General features: G+C 41.6%; 1 protein-coding gene across 1 annotated transcript in view; it reads left to right on the top strand.

The window, feature by feature from the left end:
- The first annotated feature begins 5,526 nt into the window (after positions 1-5,526).
- Positions 5,527-18,921, top strand: part of egln1b (egl-9 family hypoxia-inducible factor 1b) — a 40,521-nt gene continuing 27,126 nt past the window's right edge. The window contains exon 1 of the mRNA XM_080833499.1: positions 5,527-6,621. Within this exon, the coding sequence (XP_080689625.1) occupies positions 5,836-6,621 (786 nt within the window). The 5' untranslated portion in view covers positions 5,527-5,835. The remainder of the gene's footprint in view (positions 6,622-18,921) is intronic.

Raw genomic sequence — 18,921 nt, 5'->3', positions numbered from 1 at the left:
ACATTATGGGATGGACATCAATTCATCTCATTTCCACCCCCCCCCACCCCCTCCCCCTTCTCCCAAATATATGCAGCAGCAGTGCAGGGTGCAGAACAAAGCGGGCACTGTTTGCCTGAGCGCGGTCTGAGTCCACTGATAAGGGCAGATAAGGGGGCTCGATGCCAACACCAGCCGCGGGGTCGACACCGGGCCTGCTCAGAAGCAACGCACACGCTCTCGTGGATGAGCTAGCTCAACTAGCTGTCCCGATTTAAGAATCCCCCGCTCTACTCCATGCTCTGCTTGGGGTTCTACAGGGTGCTTAGGTGCCAGGACCGTGGAGAACTATAGGACCGTGGTGGGCTGATGTCATTTGAGAGCCCCAGTTCTGCTTAGAACCTTTCGTTTGTTTGTGCCATACAAACTGTAAGTCATACGATTTTTGACGGACTGGTGAAGGGTACAGACACAGCTAATGTTCTAGAAACTTCTGTGGCTCCTGTGAGGGTCTGGAGCAGTGGAAGAGTTGGATGAGGGATGAGGGATGAGAGAAGATGCATATGTGTAGAGGAAGAGTGGGTAAACCTAGAATGGCTTAAGGGATTTACTCTGTGAAGTGGATGGAAACAGACACACTTCTTCATGCCTGCCTGTGTGTGTGTGTGTGAGTGTCTTGGTCAACCTATACACATGTGGATGCATGTGGGAATGAGGCAGAGAGAGAAAGGGAAGAAGAGAGAGAGAGAGAGAGAGATAATTAAAAAATAAAGGTAGACAAGCTTTGCAAGTGGCAGCATGTAGAAACTATATTATAGTATTGTTTGTATGTAGATGTTGCTGTACAAATAACAAATAACATTCTCCGCAAAAAGACACACACACTCACACTCACACACACACAAAATTACTGCTTTATGAATTTGTGGGAAGTGCCTAAGGTCACGTCGTTGGATACTTTCAAGTAATTTCTCTGCGCTGTTAATCTCACAGTCACTTCCACAGCCTCCAGATAACCACAGAACAGCTGATAAAAACTAAACTTCTAATGATGCCCTCTGAAAAAAGGAAAAAAAGCTTGGCAGACAAAGTGTGTGTGTGTGTGTGTGTGTGTGTGTGTGTGTGTGTGTGTGTGTGTGTGTGTGTGTGTGTGCTCTGACTGCTTCACAAACACGTAGATTGTGGTGGGAAAGTGGTCCAGCCTTATCCAGTGTGGGTGTGGGGAAAGATAATGCAGCAACCACCACACACACACACACACACACACACACACACACACATAAACACACACACAAACACACAGCGTTCTTCTTAGTATCAGGGAACCATATTAGAAATGTTTGGTGATAAGGTGATAAGACAAAACAAGACAAATGAACAAGGCTCTTGCACTGTGAAAAAAGGACTACTGGCAATAAGAGCTGCTTGAAATGATTGCTGCCGTAAAACTCATGGATGGACATGAGAATGAAGCATTAAGCAAGCATGTATGTACTCTCAAACACACACACACACACACACACACACACACACACACAGTGGCAGACACAAAGACAAGCTAAATAGCACATGAAGCAGGCTAGACACACACACTGACATAGGCTACACACACTGACATAAGGCATTCCCTAAAGGCCGGATTATACTATATTTTAAACGCAACGCGTAAGCACGTAAGATACACAAGAGCCCCTTGCGCAGTTAAATAACCCTCCTTACGTGCTTAAGTGTGTCCCCCAAAATTTCTGACTATCCGACAAAGACACTCCGGCCCCACGCAGCTCGCAAAGACTGTGATTGGCCTGCTAAACACAGCCTTTCATGAGTCTCATGTTTCCGGTTTCATAGCATTTTTTATACCCAGACTTTTTTTAATCATGAATAGCCTGCAGACCTTTTCACAAGCCTTTGCTTGTGGATTATGAACAAACATAACAGAAGAGGTCCGAAGACATGAACTCCTTTACAAACCCTCCTTAAACACTTATAAGGACACTCCAATGACCGCGATTTTATGGAGAGAATATCCCATTCTCACCTGCGATTGTTTGGAGAGAACGCGCTAATTCACCAAACAAATACTTTCATATTCATTTTCCACCACTTGTGAGTCGTGGTGATATCATTCATTGAGTTCATATTGACGTGAATCAATCAATTGCACCCGCGAGTTTGATAGAATGAGCCCGGTCTGCTCATATACAAAAGCTAACATTAACGTGGAGTTAACTTGTGGCCAACACCATTGTAATTACAAGCACTGACAACATACACTCATGATGAGAAGGTACACCTGGCGATTCTCTCGCCGTTTACCTCTCATCTTTGAATAATGTAACTCATTAACACATCGTTTTAAATTGCTGTGGCCGTCATTAAAAGATGTGTCAATAAACTAACTTCTGCATCATGTGATCTGTCTTTTTCGCCACTGGTACTGAATTGCCAACCTTTGTATTTTGTGTAACACATGTATTCATATCATCAAGCCTTTCGCCCACTACACTTTCATGCTCCAGTACGTTTTTTTCCTTTGTCCTGCTGCAATAAATACGCTTACTTCACTCAAATAAATCCTACAGTTCTGCGACGATTTGCTTTGCAACACGCACAATCCTTAGGGAACCATAGGAACCTTAAGGAACCGTAAATCAAAACTTGTCTAAAACAAGTCCCTTGTGTAAATTACGTGCTTACGGTTCTGCGTCTAAAACGACCCTAAATTAGGCTTTAGAGGCAATGCACCCTTGGTAAAGATGATGGAGAAACCTTATAAGAAAATCCCTTTCTTAGTCATTAACCTTAATAGTATATTTTGAAATGGGACAAATCTAGTCTGAGAATAAAGCAACCATTAGTAATATATATACAGCCGCGGAAAAAATTAAGAGACCACTTCAAAATTATCAGTTTCTCTGGTTTTACTATTTATTGGTATGTGTTAAAGTAAAATGTACATTTTAGTTTTATTCTATAACCTACTGGCAACATTCCTACCAAATTTCAAATAAAAATATTGTCATTTAGATCATTTATTTGCAGAAAAATGACAATTGATCAAAATAGCAAAAAAGATGCAGTGTCTTCAGATCTCGAATAATGCAAAGAAAACAAGCGCATATTCATTTTTAAACTACACAATACTAATGCTTTAACTTAGGAAGAGTTCAGAAATCAATATTTGGTGGAATAACCTTGATTTAAAATCACAACTTTCATGTGTCTTGGCATGCTCTACACCAGTCTTTCACATTGCCGTTGGGTGACTTTATGCTACTCCTGGCGCAAGAATTCAAGCAGCTCGGCTTCTTTTCATGGCTTGTGACCATCCATCTTCCATCTTGAGTCTTGCACCTACTGTGAAATTGGACTCATCAGAGAAGACGAACTAGGAGACCCTCCAGTCGGCTTTGGTTCAATCCTTATGGTCTTTTACAAACCTCAGCCAGGCAAAGTACAACGTTGTCCCGGAAGAAAAACTTGCTTCCTTTTGCTCTGACAATGTTCCCCAACTCTGAGAAGTGTTTTTTCCAGCAGGGCAATGCTCCATGCCACACAGCCAGGCCAGTGAAGGTGTGGATGGAGTATCACCAGATCAGGACCCTGTCATGGCCAGTCCAATTTCGAGACCTGAATCCCATAAAAAAAACTCTGAAATGTGATCAAGAGGAAGATGGATGGTCACAAGCCATGAAAAGAAGCCGAGCTGCTTGAATTCTTGCGCCAGGAGTAGCATAAAGTCACCCAACGGCAATGTGAAAGACTGGTGGAGAGCATGCCAAGACACATGAAAGTTGTGATTTTAAATCAAGGTTATTCCACCAAATATTGATTTCTGAACTCTTCCTAAGTTAAAGCATTAGTATTGTGTAGTTTAAAAATGAATATGAGCTTGTTTTCTTTGCATTATTCGAGATCTGAAGACACTGCATCTTTTTTGCTATTTTGACCAATTGTCATTTTTCTGCAAATAATTGATCTAAATGACAATATTTTTATTTGAAATTTGGTAGGAATGTTGCCAGTAGGTTATAGAATAAAACTAAAATGTACATTTTACTTTAACACATACCAATAAATAGTAAAACCAGAGAAACTGATAATTTTGAAGTGGTCTCTTAATTTTTTCCGCGGCTGTATATTTAAAAACCAAATCGTAAACATCACAGTTATTGGCACCCCAAGAAATTTGAATTGAAGAAACGTCAGTTAAGCATGATCCTGTGCATATTTAAAAAGTTGGCTTACATTGTAATAAAAAGTTTTAAGCTGTCATCAATCATTACCTCTCTCACTGGGGTATAAAAATGAGGTGACACAGGGCCCAAATCCCTTAGTCATCCATTGCCATGGGGAATATCCAAGAGCATTCTACTACAATAAGGAAATAGTGTGTTGACCTGCACAAGCCATAAAGCACAAGTGTGAAATATGGTGGAGGATCTGTGAGGCTGTGTAACCCCTCCAAGGGCCCGGCCAGTATTGTTCACATATATGGCATAAGGGATTCCAGGAAGTACCAGATGACTTAAAGTCCAAATCTGGCGGCCTCTGCCAGGATGCTGAAACTTGGTCGTGGTTGGATCTTCCAGCAGGGCAACAATCCAAAGCACACATCAAAATCCACTCAAAATGGTTCAATAAACACAAAATCAAGATTTTGCCATCCCAGTCCCCAGACCTACCTTGAATTAAAAACCTGTGGGTTGAATTCAAGAGGAGAGTGCATTGGGAGATGTATTTTTACTGGATGTCATTTTCACTACATTCCTGCACCCCCACCCCCACCACCACCACCACCACCCCAACACACACACACACACACACACACACACACACACACACACACACACACACACACACACACACACACACACACACACACACACACACACACACACACACACACACACACACACACACAATTCAGTTGACCAGAATGTCCAATTGTCATGACAGCAATTACTGATTCTGTTTTTTTTTTCATTCAGTATAATTTAGTGATGTAGAAAGTTTCTTTTCTGTAAGACTGTGGGCCAATGAAATATGGATGCTGTAATTTAATGATGCACTATATATATATACAATTACAGGGGTTCTATGGAGACAAACTTTACTAGTTTTTTTCAACCGTGGTGCTTTGATTGTGTAAACGTTAGATCATAGATGTTTTATGCAACGTATGCATAACGTGTCTATCGCGGTCAAATTGCATAATGGTAATATTATGAGATATCAAATTACATAACAACAGTACCTATTTTAGGTGATAGGCCCGGTAGGTTTGTAAATGCATTTACTGGTGGACCATAGACATATAACTAGTGGTTCACTGATATTTCCTATGTACATCAGTAAAATAAATCACCGGAGGAACTGTGATGGTTTGGTTGCGTACAATCAGCAATGAACTTTCTGTAATCCTCTGACTACATAGCCTACAATGCTGTGTCATTGGTAAGTCTGCACTTTGATTGGGCCACAGGCTTGTTCCGCCCTAAAATGCGCTGACGTCAGGGGCAGGGTTTGGAGTACGTGTGGGGAGCAAGAAAAAAAGAGGAACGGCTGGCGCCATGCGTCCCCACTGGGCCAATACTTGCTTTTGGGCTAACGTAGAAGTTAATAGGCATTATGCGGTAAAGCACGGGAATTGTTTTGTGCCTACGGATGTACATAAAGAGTGAGCAACAAAGTGCGTGTGATGTTATTGTTTGGCGGCGGGGCGAAGGCGGACATACCATTCTCGCTAACGCTAGCGTCGTTGCGGTGGACACTCCAAACTTGCACGTTAGCTGTGGGGCAAGGAAAGCGGCGAATTTAAAGGGAAAGAGCTCTCCGGACGGTTAAACCTTAGCTATGGAAAAGGGAAGCTCCAAGGAGGTCACCGGTACCGACCTGGACCGGGACCGCCAATACTGTGAACTTTGTGGTAAAATGGAGAACCTGCTGAAGTGCGGCCGGTGCCGAAACTCTTTCTACTGTAGTAAAGAGCACCAGATACAGGACTGGACCAAGCATAAGCGAATTTGCAAGAAGGAATCCGATAAATCTCAGTGTCCGGCGGAGTCCGGAGCAGCGCAGCCTCCTCGGCACGCGAAAGAGGGACATGAACGGCTGTCGCGAAAGAATAGTGACAAGCAGAGCGACGCGGCTACGCAAAGCACTTCGCAAACGGGCCCTTCCAACCCACCACCAGACGGTGAAAGAATGAAAGATTTTATCACTTCAGCGGCGGGCTCGGTTGGCGTAGACGACGACAAACAAACGGGGGACGGAATTACCAACAACACCAAGCCCAACGGACAAACGAGGTCCCCCCCGCAAAGACTGGCTATGGAGTATATAGTTCCATGTATGAACAAGCATGGCATTTGCGTCGTTGACAACTTCATCGGCGAAGAGACTGGTCTAAATATTCTGGAGGACGTCAAAGCCCTGCACCAGAGCGGAAAATTCACTGCCGGTCAGCTTGTCAGTCAAAAAAGCGATTCTTCCAAAGACATAAGAGGGGACAAAATCACTTGGATTGAGGGAAGAGAACCCGGCTGCGAGAAAATAGCTTTTCTGATGAGTCGAATGGACGACCTAGTCAGACACTGTAATGGTAAACTGGGGAACTACATAATAAACGGAAGGACGAAGGTGAGTAATAATGAAAATCAATCTCATGTAAACGATCTCTGCCATTAAATGTGTATTGTGATCATGGCGTTATGATTCATTACCACTGCGATGAATGTAGGGCAAGAGACGTTGGCACGTTTCTGGCGGATAAGGTTATGTTTGCACAAACAATCGACCACCCCTCTAAAGTCAAACTTCAAAAGCACGTCACCTGATTTTAACTGACCTTCAAAGTGGGTTGTTGCAGAGGGAAAACAATGGGTCAGTTTAGCCAGCCACTATTTGCTTGTAATGTGTTTACTCATTGAAGAAATAGAAGGCGTTTAATATGACGCCTTTGAAGCTTTGAAAAACGCACATGTGACATCCGTTTGACGTTATTTACCAGAACTCTGGAAGAGGATTATGAAGTGAACACCGCTCCACGCCTTTTTTTGTAACCAAATAATAAGCTATCTATGCACACGTGGTCCATAGTTAAGCCTATATGCAGACAAGGTGTCATTTACGCTGGTGGCATGTCCCCACCACTTTCTGCAATCACCAGCTTTCTCCCCACCACTTTTGACAACCGCAAATAAAAACTCACTTCAGTATATCGCAATCTTCAAACAAAGTGCTTAATCCCCAGTTGATACATCGAAGTGATAAACGAAAATTAAAGTTGTGTGAAGTTACAATGTAGGTATTCTTCCCCAGTCGGAAGCAATCACCTTCCTGTTCCAGTGCATTATGTTACATCTAAAATGCACACATTTCTATTGAATGTCAGAAACATGTTACTTCTCTTCCTGGCCTTGTCTCTTTTTAAAACGCTCGAACAGAGTTTTAGAGTGTTATTGCCATCGCAATTTTGGTTCTACATTAATGTACACAGTCCTGCATGGTACTCGAACCTTTACCCTCGGACACCGGAGGTGGGGGTGCTCATGACCTCCTAATTCCAACCCCTAGGTTAGATATCTGTCTATAGAACATCTCGTAGAGTTTCAGGGAATGGTGATTTCTCACTGCACAGTTCTGTATATCCACAGGCTGCATACCACTTGTTTTAGCATGTTTTTAACACTTAAGCATGTTTTTAACACTTAAGCAGGTTTTTATCACTTTAGTTTAAAGCCCTGCCCAATTCCAGTAATCTATGACTGTAACCTATGAAATGTGGTGCTCTTGTATTTGAATTACCCTCATCGTCATAGCAACTGCAGATGCAATTGGCCAGTGACGGGTAGGATGATGTAAAATCCCACCTATGACCCCAGCACTTTTCAAACCAACACAACGCCCACTCCTACATGTGTGCTGCTTTAAACATGACTGAGTAAAGTACAACAAAAATAAGGCAAGTGTATGAATACTGATTTTTGCATTCAAATGAACACCCTTAAGCACTATATATCGTTCACTTTAATCTAAGGACGAAATGAGAGGTCACTGGGCCTCGGTCGCCTTAGTCAACAGCACTATTGCCTGCTTTGAAACCTCAGCACAGCTTGGCCTTGTGACCTCACATGTGTTGCATACAAGGAGGCCTGAAAATTCAAATTGAAACAAACGCCCTCCATGTAACTGTTGCAGTGGTTGTAGTAGAAATCTGTAAAATCGAGAGTACCTAATGAATTCATGAAGAAGAAAAAGAACAAGTGTGTATATTTCATTTTGTCCAGTCCCTCTAATGTTTTAGTGCACACAACCTGACGTGTGAGGTGTGATCTTCAGTGTAGTAAGAGCATTCATAAATCAGTGTTCACAGAATAGTCATTTTAAAATTCCACAAATACCAAGCATGGATGTTTTGCATAGTTGTTCAAACCCCCGTTTGAGAACAGTCTTTAAAATAATATTTGATAAAAGTGAACAGGTGTTGTAGAAGGTTTTGTGAACCTTTTTGGCAAATATGTTTGTTCTACAAACCATCTGAATTCATACTTTATCAATCTTGGTTACCAGCATTTACTGAAAACCCACCTTTTAGCTTGTGACTACCGTTCTCTAGGACTAAGGTCTATGATGGCACTCTGAGATTCTGTTTGAATGTAGAGTGCACTACAAATAAAATTAATTATTATTATTATTATTATTATTATGATATCCCCTCAGAAAACAGCTATGCTTTTTTATATCTGACCCTGTAGTAAGTAACAAACAACACCACTACTACTAATAATAATAGTTAAGGACATTCCTTTTTTCAGTCTCTATTCCTTATCTGATATTAACAAAAAATATTTGATGGTGTAGAAAGCAACTGCAGTATTTGACAGTGCTGAAAGCAGTTTAATAATCATTTAAAACATATGTTGCTGTTTTGTGTGTGTTTGTGTGTGTTTGTGCGTGCATGGGCGCACACGTCTGTGATCTCTTGTTTTAACTGTGCAGGTACATGCATATCTATGTCGTTTGTGTTTGTGTGCATCCATAAATCTTGCTTGTGTGTGTGCCTACGTGTGTGTGTGGCGTACGTGTGTGTGTGTGGGTGGGTGTGTGGCGTGCGTGTGTGTGTGTGTGGGGGGGGAGGGGGTGTGTGTGTATGGGAATGCGGGCGCACACGTGTGTGATCTCTTGTTTTATGAAAGTGTGCAGGTACATGCATATCTAGGCTATGTCATTTGTGTTTGTGTCCATAAATCTTGCTTGTGTGTGTGCGTACGTGCGTATGCGTACGTGTCTGTGAAGCGTACCTGAGTGTGGGTGTGGGTGTGTGTGGGTGGACGTGTGTCAGCTGTTTGATAGAATGGCGTTGTGCTCTCGAGTCACTTCTTGTCCTCATGTTACTTCTCTCACACACACACACACGTACACATACACACACACGTACACACACACACACACACGTACCCGTACACATGTACACAGTACTGTTAAAAGGGTTAAGGCATTTGTAGAAAAAAAATGCTGTTATGTGGGGATGCTTTCAAAAACAATGACTCGTAGTTTTTATTGATTGATTACAGTTTTTCAGTGGATTTAGACTGTCTTGATTCCATCTGTGTGTTTCTTCATGAAATCTTCATGAAATAACACAGGTTTCTGCCAGTTCTGAGCTAATGACCTTTAGTTTTTTTCAATCTACTATGCAGTATGGTACTGTGTTACTTTCTCTCTTGGCATATAAATGTCTCACTGGAAAACTTAACTTTTTTCAAAAAGACAGTTTGAAAAATATTGTTGACGCACTATACGCTAATATATTAATTATTGTAATGATAGACAGTATTGTGCTTGTGCACACCCCATACAAAGCACACACACTCACATGCCCACTGCCTACACACACACACACAGACACACGCCTGCCCACTGCGTGCATACACACACACACACACACACACACACACACATACTCCTGCCCACTGTGTGCATACACACACACATGCCTGCCCACTGCAGACAGCATACACACACACACACACATGCCTGCCCACTGCATGCATACACACACACACACACACACACACACACACACATGCCTGCCCACTGAAGACAGCATACCATTCTGTCCATTTCACAGCTTTAATGTTGTTGCCTGATTGGCAGCTACATCATGCCGACTTCTGTGCACGTCATGCTAGGCACATCTTGCATGCTCCTTTGCTGGACTGTCTGTTCAGACCAGTGGCTTGGAATAGCAGAAGCTGGTATTTGGAAGTGTCCGGTGTTTGCAAATAGCCTACTGCTATGTTTTTTGCTTCATCCAAGACGCGTATCGGGCTTTGCTGGTATTTAGCTCAAGTTCACAATACAAAATACCAGTAGTACCAGCTGGTTGGGAAATCAAACTGGGTTAGTTAGACAGGTAAGCTTAATTACAACTGTTACCAACTAGGGTGAGATAGTTAACCTGTCATGACGTTGACTAAGTTCCAACAGTAACCAACTACAATATGGGCTCAAACTGGTGACCTAATGGGCAGTCGTGGACTACTGGTCAGGGTTTCGGGCTGGAAAAGCGTAGGGTGGCCGGTTCGATCCCCGACCAGTAGGAAAAATGTGGGCGAGGGAAGTGGTAGACCACTGCTCTCCCAGGCCCACATCCACGGCTGAAGTGCCCTTGAGCAAGGCACCTTACCCCAATCACTGCTCCGGGTTAGTGTGCTTCACTGTCTGTATCACTACTCTGGATGGGTAAAATGCAGAGATAGAATTCAGAGTGTGTGTGTGTCACTATCTCTGCCATAAACATAGTCACTAGTCACTAGGGCTCATTTCCGATAGTTTTTTTTTTAGTTTCCGATAATGTCACAGAAAGGAACCCTGTAGTGTTGCACAAGATCATCAGCTCGTATTGGGTAAAAGCCACTCAGACAGGTTTATTACATTCACTGTACAGCATGAAGGGACATGTCAGCTCGTAGTCTCATTAACTTCAGCAATGCAAATGTTGTATACAATGATGTTGTAGCGCAAGAGCGTGTTTGGTCCACAGTGTTAGGTTGGTTGTGTCGTGTTTTAGGCAGGGTGGGAAATTTACATATATTTTAGGGGGCAATTTTTGCCCCCACTTACTGAAATCCAGGGGCCTTTCACAAAAAATTGGGGGCACTTCTAAAAACATTTAACCTTTGTTCAAAATAATAAACACACTTATTTAGGCTTAAAGCAGCAATACGGAATTCTGTCTCAAAACTAGTACGCTAACTACCTAAAAGGCATGCAAAAACCTTGGAACCACCACCAACATCCCGGCTGACACTGATAGAAGCTTGCCAACACACTTACTGGTGTCTTTTTGCAATATACCTGGCATGTCATGCATGTGAAAGCTTTTCTTCCATTTTTGCAGGGTCCTTCAGCCCCTTACACAGAACTACATAGAGCATATCTTGGGTGGCTAGTGGGAAAGACACAGGTCTTGATCTGTCCTTCACATGATCATATGCGATCAAAATGAATTAGAGGATGGTACCAAAACTAGTTGCCTATAAAACCATACCTCAAAAAGTGTCAAATTGTTGCATAGTGTTTTTTTAAAGTGTATTCAACAATGAACAATGGTCATCAAATGGCAATAATAAGACTATTAGGCATTAGTCTACAAATTCAAAGTGTTTTCTTAGATTTTTTGAACAAAAACCAAACAGACGTAAATTAGACAATCATATTCACGTTTATTCTTATTTCTTTGTGGTTATGAGTTGTTATTACTACATTTCATTATTCAACTATTAGCCTAACAACCGTTTTTTTCTTTCTTTTTTTAATAATAACACATTATATTTATGGATTTTTGTGTTACCTTTAATTGTGTTGTACCTACCATAGTAGGCCTACAGGAAATACAGTTAAGACTAGTAAGCAAGCTTGCAAGCAAGCCTTTGTAACTAACGCATTATCAGAGATAGCTAACGTTAGCTAACTAACATTAAACTAGCTTAACCGAACTAAATAAATTCTAAAAGTATTATTACCAGTTATCATTCACCGTAGGCGATGGCGTGTTGCTTGGTGCCTGGTGACGAAAGGCCATGTATTTCTGTATGTTTTCGCTCCCCTTGATGAAGTCAGCAGAAAAATTAGCCTGTGCTGGATTGACAACTTGGTCAACTCGTTGTCCACAAGACCCGACATGCCTTGAAAGAATCAGGTCTTTTTCTCGTCGTCGTCGTCGTCGTCGTCATCCTCCACCCCAGGCCAATCTAACTTTAATTTTTTGACAGTCGCTGGGTGTGTGAATTTTATCCTTTGGAACCCGAGATGGTGACAGAGACTGCGCTGATCCTCATTTCTCCTCACTCTCGCAGTCACAGGTCTGATTAGGAAGCGCTCCAAATATTTTCTGTTAGAACGTTCGGTTCTTCACGCAACAATCAGTCAAGGCGAAAATCAAAACATTTGATGGCAACTGACCGGGTCATATAGACCCTTTCGCCGTTGGTAAACAATGCTCAGCGTTCTAGGTTGCGCACGCATTCTGGGGGCAAAAGAAATGGCTTAAGTTCATACCTGCGTTCGCTTTATCCTAATGATCTCGGAAGTTACGTTAATAAATTGACATTAAGTTATGGAATCCAACTTCCCGATCCATATTCGATCACGGATTGGATAGTTGACCCATCAAAATGGACAGATATTTATACATACTTAATAGAAAAACCCAGTGTTTACACAAAAGATACATTACGATCATTCAAGTCACTCGATGCCTATAACTACGTTGTCTGCGGGCATGTCCACTCCAGGATATTAAGTACTGCGACCTCAATGATGATTTCTGCGTCCTAAAATCTGAGGTGCTACCAAGCCAATGACAAGGAACAAAGACAATAATGTATAAACCATGTGTTTTTACCAACAAACCCACCAACGCTACCGCTTCACGTTAAATTGCACATGCATGGCAGAGTAAGTCGACCTTATCATAAACGTTTCATCGTCAAGGTTTACGTGTAGGAACTACATAACCATTGCAACCACGGTTAACTGTAATGTTAGCGAATGAGCTAATATTTACACTCTTTTAAGTCTCCTGTACGTCCAAGCCCAAACCTATTCTTGAGGTTTCAAACATTTTCCAGGCTATTTGGCATCTAACAAAAAAAAAGCGTTGTAACTCTTATTTATGCTACAATACAACTTATATTTGTTATGATAGCCACATTTAGTATACTCGTTTTTGTCTTATACCATTTTTTTTATCTGACATTGCAGGCTATAGGGTCTTGTTGCAGCAGTGCTGTTAAAGATTGAGCTCTATGTTAGGATGGGGAGGACAGGGAGGGCATCTTGTACATCAGGAGCATGTAAAACAACACAAGCCTGCATACAGTGTGAAAAGCCAGACTATGGTAAAATGATTCACTGTGTCCAATGTGACAGCCACTTCCACTACGGCTGTGTGCAAATTTAAAGAAAGCAGTGAAAGAGGTAAAAAAGCATGAGCTTAAGACAAGGTTCAAATAGTTTTAATTTAATAAAGAAAGTATAGTACATAGTCATTTATTTGTCTGAATATCATTTGTGGATTACATTTATCAGCAAACACAGTTCATTTTATATCATTTGGAAACAACAGACTTGCAGAGATTTGTGAGGGCACCACACACATTCACTATATCATCTAGGAGGTCAACTTGTGACACTGGAATGACCGATTGTAAGATTTTAAAATTCTTCCACCGGCCAATAACTCTTTCTATGTGAATTCTTACAAGTGAAAGTTGTCTTGATGTGTCAACCTCATTAGCTGGTAGTTGTCCTTTTCCTTCGGTGAAATTTGGAATAAGCAGGGTGGCACCATACGCGGCAAGCTCTTCTCTAATTAAAAAGCCCCTATCAGCTAAAATGTCATCTGTAGGCTCCAAAAGATCTAAAAATCCCATTGATTGGTAATCTGCTTGTCTGACACCCGGCCACCCGAACCTGGGGATAGAAAGGATATGGCCCCGGCGGTGTAATGCCAACTAAATACTTTACTGTATTGTGGTGTTTATATGTAGACCATGTCTGGGCCTGGGCAGTCAAGTTACTAGGTCTGTCTATAAAAATCTCTGTGCACTTTTGGGCATGTTCTATAAAACAGCAGTCTGACTTGGCCATTTTATAAGTGGTTTCAACACTTTAGCCATAGAAGGTAACCAGGTTCTCAAAATGCATGATATTGTGCTGTTCGATACTTTAAACCTAAATGCTATGTCAGTGTTAGTGAGACCCAATCTAAGTTTCATAAGCACAATCAGTAGGTGATCTCCCAGGGTACGTATTTCAGTAAACTTTTCTACATTGCCTTTTAGTTTTTTCAATAACCAGTCAAAGATTATAGTAGTTATTCCTGTGAGAAAAAGAAACTGTACACTGTTATTTCTGATTGAGTGGTAAGAATACTTGTTGTTCTGAAGCTCTTCTATTAGCTTCTTGTTTTCATTTTGGATTTCACCAAACTCTTGGTGCAGGCTCACATATTCAACCTGAATCTGTTCATACATGTGCCTCAGATTTTCATAATCTTTCTTTGGGCACATGGCATCCTCTTCCAATGGGGCTCATCTTCAACTGTAAGACATTAATGTGAAGACAGGAATTATAAGTTTTACTGACAACACATGTAAAACACAAATAATGAGTAGCACAAGTACATTTTACATGTTTGATTGAATTGAAAAGTGTGTTCTCACCAGGGCAAAGATCAGTAGTCAATAGGGAAGGTGATTTAACAGATCTCTCAGATAGCAGTTTATTCCTTTGAAAATCTGTAAGATTAGATTGCACATAATAGAGGTAACTACTGACTGCCATTTCTCTCAAAGCTTGCAATACAGAGCAGGCGATGTTACCTTGGATAGCTAGCTTTGATGCCATAAGTTAACATCACCTGCTCTAGGTTGCAGGCACTGTTGGCTGCTAACTTATCAAGAGCAAACACGCCTTACCTCTCCAATTTAGCTTCAGGTCTCTGGCGAAGGGACAATGTCGGGGCTTTCGTAGTTAATTGAGGCTTCTCCTACGAGTAAATTAAGCACAGACTCAACCCACGATCATTGTATGCATTGTATAATTGTATGAAATGAATAAATGAATGTACTATGAACTAGCTAACATTAACGGTTAGCTAACGTTAATGGTTAGATATCGTTAACGTTAAGTTAACCTAAAATTGCAAGGCTAAAGTTAGATATGGATAACATTAGCTATCTAGGGAGCTGTTTTGGCCAACTAAGTTATCTCAGATTTAACTAACACAATTTCAAGTCAGCTAACATAAACAAAATTCACTTACCAGATATAAAATGTGACCCACATATGCGTGCATTTTTAATGATGTCTTCAGTCCAGTCCACTCGTTTTATAGCTTGAAGCCAGAATCTACGCCTGTTTGCATTAAACAGTCTTTTCCCCGAAGGAATGCGGTAGAAATTGAGACCTTTTTTTTTTAGTTGACCTGTTTTGGCATCCCACAACACAACAAGATGGCATTTTTTTAACGAAGAAACCGAGACGAAGAAATCCTTAGCTTTATCTCTCCAAAATCCTCTTGCACTGTCACTAACTATGGCTAAAATTTCCGCTTTTTTGCCTCCAGAATGTTTGCGCTTAACGTTTATGACGTAGGTCATAAAAGGGTCTATAGGCTACGATGTTTGACACTTTTCATTAAATATATTTTTACACAAAATTATGGGGGCATTTTTTGCCCCTCTCCTAGTAATTTTAGGGGCAAAACTATATTTCTTAGGGGCAGTTTTGCCCTTTGCCCTCGTGTATTTCCGACGCTGGTTTCAGGATGAGCTGATGGGGGTTTGCGTTCTTTGATTGTGACCCTCAAGCTCTTCCTGGCTCAGTCCTAGTCGTGTCACCTTCCAGTGGTCATTTTAAAGTATCACTATGCAACAATTTGATACCAGTTGGTTTGTTGGCAAGCTTCTATCAGTGTCAACCGGGCTGCTGGTGGTGTTTGTAAGGTTTTTGCATGGCTTTTGGGTTGTTGGCATGCTAGTTTTGGAACAGAACTCTGTATTGATGCTTTAATATCTTAAATGTATCCAATGGTGTAGTGGATGTGAAACTCCTGTGTGAAATGGCTTTGTGTTAGGTAGTGCTGTAGCGATGCGTCGATGATGTCGACGCGTCGATTTCAAAATTACGTCGACGCCATATTTTTACGTCGACGCTTCGCCACATACACGTGGTTGACCCAAACAGAAACAAACATTGCGCAAGGACTGAGAGAGCAGAAACCCAGGGAATTGCTTGGCGCCATTAGTTGATATTGGCGATCTAACGTAGTGAATCATGATACATACTATAAGCTGACCAACACCATGACTTAGCTCTCTGTGCCGTTTGTTCATGCTTAGTTGCCGTGTTCTGCAGCCGTAAGTTAACGTTAACTAAACTGACACACTAGTAGCTAGCTAACGTTAACTACTAGCAACCAAGCACGAACAAACTGCACGGAGAGCTATAGTTTGCTAGCACCACCGAAGTGCGCAGAGCTCAAGCTACACAACACACTGAACAAACGTTAAATGAATGTAACCAACGTTACTTATTGTCCCCTTCACGAGAGACAATGGGGTGCGTTTCTATCTCCATTCTCAAACGCACCCTATTGTCTCGTATTTAACGTTTGTTCAGTGTGTTGTGTAGCTTGAGCTCTGCGCACTTCGGTGGTGCTAGCTAACTATCTTCTTAGCTCTCCGTGCAGTTTGTTCGTGCTTGGTTGCTAGTAGTTACGTTAGCTAGCTACTATAGCGGCAGCGGCTAGACAGCTGTGTCAGTTTGGTAAACGTTAACTTACGGCTGCAGAACACGCCAACCAAGCACCAACAAACGGCACAGAGAGCTAACTCATGCTGTGGTCATTTACGAGTCAAACACATAACATTAGACTAACGTTAGCCAGCTTGTAGTATGAATCATGATTCACCACCACGTTAGATCGCTAATGTCAACTAATGCAGCCAAGCAATGTCCAGGACAGGGCTGCACATAAGGTGGTGCGCAGTGCTCATCAATGAATGAATGTTTTTATAAGCACTGAAAACATTTAAATTAATGAGCACCACATCCAAATGTGATAGGGCTCATTTGAGTACCAAACATTTTTACTGTGAACTCTAGATAAACATGAAATGCATTGTTGGACTTTTGCTGTGCAAAACGGTGCTCATTAAAGTATATTATTAAGATTTTTTGGGGTATTTATTTGAGATACATTATGGTTTTAATCGAGCAACAGAAAAATAATCGTTAGACTAATCGTCCAATTAGTCGTTAGATTAGTCGACTATTCGATAAAATAATCGCCAGATTAATCGTTTTGAAAATAATCGTTTACCCCCAGCCCTAGTGTTAGGATGTGGAGGGGTCTTAACAGGATCAAGGCATGCAAAAATGAGTTGATGTCTTATTTGTTAATGGCCATTTATCTATTCATGTGATATGAATGGAGTAATTATGGGTTAAAAAACAACTTTTCACAGTATGCTTAGTGATATGGATATCTGAGAAACTGGTCAGTTTTCAAAAATAGCACAGCGTGTCAGAAGCACAGAGGTGCCCAGCTCCTGCGGGGGGACAGAAAGACTTATTCTGATCACCCGGGTGACCATTTCCACATCCCATGGCGTGTGTCTCTGTGTGTGTGTGTGTGTGTGTGTGTGTGTGTGTGTGTGTGTGTGTGTGTGTGTTTGTGTGTGTGTTTTATGTGTCAACTGTGTATTCACCTGTGGTCTTTGAGACGGGAAGTGCTTTGTGAGCACACCACACACCAAGGAAGGAAGTTGAGTTAAAGAAAGGGAAACAGATACTTGTGTGTGTGTGTGTGTGTGTGTGTGTGTGTCAGTCTGTGTATGTGTGTGTGTGAGTGAGTGAGTGAGAGAGAGAATCAGGTGCAGGCATGCTCTTCCCTTTGCAGACCTGATTCACACACCCATTGTAACCAGTTTTAACACAGTTAGAAAGATGATCGCTATCGAGAACTGTGTGTTCGTATAATGCAGTCCCTCCAGGATTTTCATGCGAAAAAAGCAAATATTTATCTCCTCGTCAAACAAGAAATGATCGGTCCGTTACCAAAGGATTGGACCAGTTGGAGAATGACTGACTTTCCAAGCAAATTGCAACTGAGAGTTGTTCAGCCTATAAAGAAAGCAAGCGTTACCGTTAACCAATTGCAGTTTGTAAGCAGTGTGAACTACCTAATCTGGCTACCAAGAATTGTTCTGAACTTCTGTTGACGTGCAAATCTCCATTAATGTTAGTTATCTCCCACTGACAAGCATTAGTATTAGCTAGCTTCATGGCTAACTAATCTCCTTCTAGGCTAAGAATGTGCGGGATATGATGGGGAAGAATTATAAGGTCGGCCATTGTTCATTTGGCACAACTACCTTACTGTTTAACGAATAAACCAACAAATCAAGTTAGCCTTCAACTAATTTTAACCTAATTTTGCTGTTGAATGTATGCTATGTGGTGACGGATTTAATAATTTTTTTGGCAGGGCTTCAATGTCCCTTGATTAAGTGTGGGCAGCAATGCATTCTTCTTTTGGTAGATTGAAGGGCCCCCTTAGCTGAAGTTTAAGGTTTACTTTCCAGAGAGTCCACATACTGGTAACAGTGCGTTGTAGCGTCATTGTAGGGTTGCCATGATTTCATGGAGTGTCCTTTAAGGTGAACATGCCACATTTAGAACCACTTTGAAACACCTGGTAGATGGAGCAGGACATTTAAAGTGTAGGCTAATAAGCCATTAGTCTATATGCACATTGTCTCTCTTGCTCTCGGTTTCTCTCTCTCACACATAAACACACACACACACACACACACAAACACACACATACAAAGGAAGGATACAATGGAACAGCGCTGGTGGGGG

Source organism: Sprattus sprattus, assembly GCF_963457725.1.
Source record: "Sprattus sprattus genome assembly, chromosome: 1".
In the NCBI taxonomy this organism is placed as follows: Eukaryota; Metazoa; Chordata; class Actinopteri; order Clupeiformes; family Clupeidae; genus Sprattus; species Sprattus sprattus.
This window is presented reverse-complemented; position numbering and strand designations above follow the sequence as displayed.